The 5,325-nt window shown below is 37.5% G+C and overlaps 1 protein-coding gene across 1 annotated transcript in view; it reads left to right on the top strand.

Annotated features, from left to right (window-relative positions):
- The window catches only part of LOC103506124 (DNA repair protein RAD51 homolog 4-like), a 9,369-nt gene extending 4,894 nt beyond the window's left edge, over nucleotides 1-4,475 (top strand). Inside the window, exon 4 of the mRNA XM_008470508.2 lies at nucleotides 4,060-4,475. Within this exon, the coding sequence (XP_008468730.1) occupies nucleotides 4,060-4,337 (278 nt within the window). The 3' untranslated portion in view covers nucleotides 4,338-4,475. The remainder of the gene's footprint in view (nucleotides 1-4,059) is intronic.
- Nucleotides 4,476-5,325: the final 850 nt, after the last annotated feature.

Here is a 5,325-nt window from a genome sequence, read left to right as displayed (position 1 = left end):
GTACAATACATAATGTTTACAACAGACCTTGCTTAATTATTAAAAAAAAATAATAAAAAATAAAAATATCCTCATGTCAGGGAGCTGACTAAAAAAATAATAATAATAATAATAAATAAATAATAATAAAAAAAAATAACTCAACCTGCCAGTTAGTAATACTTTTAACACAAATAGGTAGGTATTTAAATTTTGAAGATCTGTAGGTAGGTACAAACGATAGGATTAGTCCAAATTAGATTTCTGACAATTTAAAAACTTCACTACTTAGGCATGTACAATTGTACACATTTCAAAGACTATGCATTCTTATCAGTAGTAAATTATTAGGTACCTATTAATGTAATAACTAAGGCATGTACAATTGTACACATTTCAAAGACTATGCATTCTTATCAGTAGTAAATTATTAGGTACCTATTAATGTAATAACTAATAACACAGAAAACTCAAAAATCACATAACTAATATGGGTTAGCCTGCAAGTATATTCTATTTACCGATTCATACAAATAAGAAAATAGATTCTACTTACCTCCCTTCAGCATATGTCGGTCTTTGTATCTAAGATATACTGGTTTAGTTGTCTTGGTAATAGGTCCTGGGTTCAGGCCCAGCTTCTTCAGTTCTTTCACAAGAACATCTGTGTCATATCCTGCTTTCGGGTGAAATGCCGAGATTGCTGAGAAGAAGACTCTGATGAGACAGCTGTACCGTAATTCCATTTAACATTGCTATTTTATTTATTTTATTGTGATAATGTGATTAAGATTAAGGATTAACTGAAAACTGTTGAATGGGATCGGGATGACGGATGAACCAAACAACCAAATAACCAAGTTAAATCATGGGATTAGCTGAATAACTGATTGACTATTTGACTTTCGGGTGAAATGCCGAGATTGCTGAGAAGAAGACTCTGATGAGACAGCTGTACCGTAATTCCATTTAACATTGCTGAACAGCACAACGACTCAACGTACTGTTCATTTGCAAGGAACTTATGAGCAAGACACATTGGTAAGTTGTAGTTGTTGGTAGGTGTACCTCCTAGATATTCAGATTTATTCTGCAAGCTGCATCCACACATAGTCAACAGCTGTTGATCTAACATCAATTTTGATGTCAACTGAAATTGTCTACACTGCCTCAACAGCAGATTCACCTCGTTGGTTGATGATTGGTCAATCAATGGTCTTTAATTATGGGAGTTAAAAACTCCCATAATTGAAGACCTAGGGTACTTTTAGCACTCTTAGCAGTCATGGAGTGTAAAATTTTACCCTAAAGAAAAAAGAAGAAGAAGAAAAGTCAACATAACATTTTTGTTTTATTTTCAGTTTTCTGATCTTTGAAATTGTTATCACCAAGCTGTGAAATGACACTCCTAGATTCATCCATGCACTCAATGTTAACTCCACATATCTTGAGTTCTTTATCTCAGAGGAAAATATTCACTGTGCAAAACTTTCTATGTGAGCCAGTAGAAAAGCTTATTGCCATCACTACATTGAGTTTCAAAGTAAGTAAGGCTAAAAACAGAGTGGAGGGCAAAGAGCATAGAGTTATTTGCTCTCAGGCATGCGTCTATGTAGTTTGAATTTGCCTGCTCAATGCCCTTTGCTCTCTGCTCCACTCTGTTTTTTGCAAAACTTTCTATGTGAGCCAGTAGAAAAGCTTATTGCCATCACTACATTGAGTTTCAAAGTAAGTAAGGCTAAAAACAGAGTGGACGGCAAAGAGCATAGAGTTATTTGCTCTCAGGTCTATGTAGTTTGAATTTGCCTGCTCAATGCCCTTTGCTCTCTGCTCCACACTGTTTTTAGCCTAAGTTAATTAGTTGCTTAAACAAAGTGAGTTCAAAGTTTCAGTCCCTTTGCATTTTTTTTTTTTTTTTTTTTTTAAATTTTGATGAAACTTGGGAAATGTGTTTCACATAAAAAGAACATTTGCTCAATAATTTTTGGGATTAATTAGGCTTTTGGGAGGCTGGCTTTTTTTCATGAGTGAGTTCTCTACCATCTACCTACTAAAGGATAAGGAAAGTAAAAAATCCTATAATTAGCCCCTTCCTTTAATTTTCTTTGCAGAATGCATTACACATTAAAAGGTCACTTCTCAGTCAGTTTGCCCCTCCCATTCAGCAAGGCTCTACTTTGGCCTTGGGAATATCAGCACCTGTATCATCGGGAATTACCAGGTATGTCTGACTCATTGACTGAGTGGTCCACTGAAAAGACTGGTTCTTTTTGTAACATTCACTCTTTACACATGTTACCTATGTATGTTGCAGTTAGTATCTAATGTAAAGGAGTAATAACGTAATAAATTGCAGTAATTATTTGGCTGGTTGATGTTAAACAGGGAGTAGACCAACTTAGGTTGGCTGGGGGACTTTAAACAGGTAGTATACTAGCCTGAATTTCCCTTGCTAAAGAAATAGCAAAGGGCATCCACTCATAAAATTTGTGGCCAAAATCAAATGTCAGCCCAAAGCAATCACTCAAAGGGATTAAGAGGCTGACAAATGCTGACCCTGTCTTTACACAGGAAAAGGTGAAGAAGAAGAAGAAGAAGAATTACCTACCAAGTTATCAGGGCCTCTTACACTAGATAAAATTGGATTTCAGAATAATAATCCAAAACACCATTTTTTACTTTCCTTATCCTATAGGAAGGAAAGTAATGTAATCGGGTCAAATTTTCGATGGTCAGTTTTTGATGCCAAAACACGTTTTGAGGTCCCTAGAGCCTAAATCGAAAGTTTCAGCCATTGGTCCGTGTGTGTGTCTGTAAACAAAATATCTCGAGAACGGTAAGAGCTAGAGACATGAAATTTGGTATGTAGCTGTCAAATGTGACAAGGATATGCGACATGGTCTGTAAACAAAATATCTCGAGAACGGTAAGAGCTAGAGACTTGAAATTTGGTATGTAGCTGTCAAATGTGACAAGGATATGCGACATAAAACTTTTGGTTAAGACCGGTGCAACGCTTGGCGGGAGAGACTTGAAATTTGGTATGTAGCTGTCAAATGTGACAAGGATGCGACACGAAACTTTTGGTTAGGATCGGTGCAACGGTTGGCGGCATTTTACAGCATGCAGCTGTCAAATGTGACAAGGATGCGACACGAAACTTTTGGTTAAGACCGGTGCAACGCTTGGCGGCATTTTACCGCTTTTTCGGTTTTCGGTGTAATTTAACAATATCTCGGGAACGGTATAAGCTAGAGACTTGAAATTTGGTATGTAGTTCACAAATTTGACAAGAATGCAACAAAAAAACGTTTGGTTGATGGTTTGGTATTTTGACCGCTTTTGGACAGATTTCGACCGTTTTTTGGCGGTTTTCAGCTATACCGACTAAACGGTTAGAGATATGGTAAAAGTTAGGGTAAAATAATACTGAAATAAGCATCATTAAATAGGATAAGGAAAGTCGTGTGATGTTCACGCCAGATTTTTTACATAAAGCTAAATCAAAATTTTGAAGGTGTACCTTCAAAATCAAGCCCCCCCAAAAATTTAGGCAAGAACCGCCTATGTTTTACATAAAGCTAAATCAAAATTTTGAAGGTGTACCTTCAAAATCAAGCCCCCCCAAAAATTTAGGCAAGAACCGCCTATGGGTATAGGGACGGACTAATGTATTCGCTTCGGTGTCGTCTGTCTGTGAATTATTTAATTATGTATAACCAGCTGTGGTCTAGCAAGCTAGCAACCTTCTAATATATTACACTGGGTTCTTAAATGGAAAGTTGGTTATCCCTCATGCCTTTAAATATAGCATTACATTGAAATAAGGGTCTTTTCTGACGAAATTCCTGTGTGCGGAGTCCAGTATGTAGGACTATTGCACCCTTTAAATATAGCAAAATGAACCATATGATCTGTGTTATTGAATCCACAACACTAAAAAAGACCTTCTTTAGACTGCTGGGGTAAAGGGACTCATTTGAGCAAGATAAACAAAGTATTCTATTCCTTTCTACTTAACTGTTGTTGATTATCATATATTTGGAACCTTTTACTTCATGAATTTCCTCCTTTTTCCAGGCCAAGGATACCTAAGTCAAATAGGGAACTTGCTCAAATATCTAGCTCACAAGCATGGCTGCATTGTTCTCACCACCAATCTACTATCCATCTCTTCTGAGCCACATGAAGAAGACAGACCGGGTATGGGCAAATATTGGAACCATGTACCCAATGTGCGAATCAAGATGGTGGAATCCAACGACCATCATGTCCTATCCATTATGCAGACCAATAGCAGAAAGCTGAAAGTCAACCAGTCAGTAAATGTCCGTATTTCACTGTCTGGTGTTGATTGAACACTGGATAATAGACCTCTTGAGTGATGACGTAAGATTGAAAGATAGCATTGCTTGAAAAAAGGAGTACCTCGGAACCGTGAAAGGACCGCTTTTACATCCGTGCCTATTCGGGGACGAAAACGTTTGGTCGGAAAATTTTAATGAACCATATGATCTGTGTTATTGAATCCACAACACTAAAAAAGACCTTCTTTAGACTGCTGGGGTAAAGGGACTCATTTGAGCAATATAAACAAAGTATTCTATTCCTTTCTACCTAACTGTTGTTGATTATCATATATTTGGAACCTTTTACTTCATGAATTTCCTCCTTTTTCCAGGCCAAGGATACCTAAGTCAAATAGGGAACTTGCTCAAATATCTAGCTCACAAGCATGGCTGCATTGTTCTCACCACCAATCTACTATCCATCTCTTCTGAGCCACATGAAGAAGACAGACCGGGTATGGGCAAATATTGGAACCATGTACCCAATGTGCGAATCAAGATGGTGGAATCCAACGACCATCATGTCCTATCCATTATGCAGACCAATAGCAGAAAGCTGAAAGTCAACCAGTCAGTAAATGTCCGTATTTCACTGTCTGGTGTTGATTGAACACTGGATAATAGACCTCTTGAGTGATGACGTAAGATTGAAAGATAGCATTGCTTGAAAAAAGGAGTACCTCGGAACCGTGAAAGGACCGCTTTTACATCCGTGCCTATTCGGGGACGAAAACGTTTGGTCGGAAAATTTTCGCCCCAGCCGGGATTTGAACCCAACACCTCCGGTCAGTCACTTGACCACAGATATTGCTAATTGATTATTAATTTCTTCTTCTTTAATTTGAGTTCATCAGGGGCTTTCATTGCTTCAAAATTCTGTATTGTTTTGTACAAAGCTTATGGCACCTGAGATCAATCAATGTGACCTCTCAATATTCAGCCTTAAGATACCATGTATCTTAAGGCTGAATATTGAGAGGTCACATTGATTCAAAAT

The sequence above is a fragment of the Diaphorina citri genome, unplaced genomic scaffold (assembly GCF_000475195.1).
Source record: "Diaphorina citri unplaced genomic scaffold, Diaci psyllid genome assembly version 1.1 scaffold216, whole genome shotgun sequence".
NCBI lineage: Eukaryota > Metazoa > Arthropoda > Insecta > Hemiptera > Psyllidae > Diaphorina > Diaphorina citri.
This window is presented reverse-complemented; position numbering and strand designations above follow the sequence as displayed.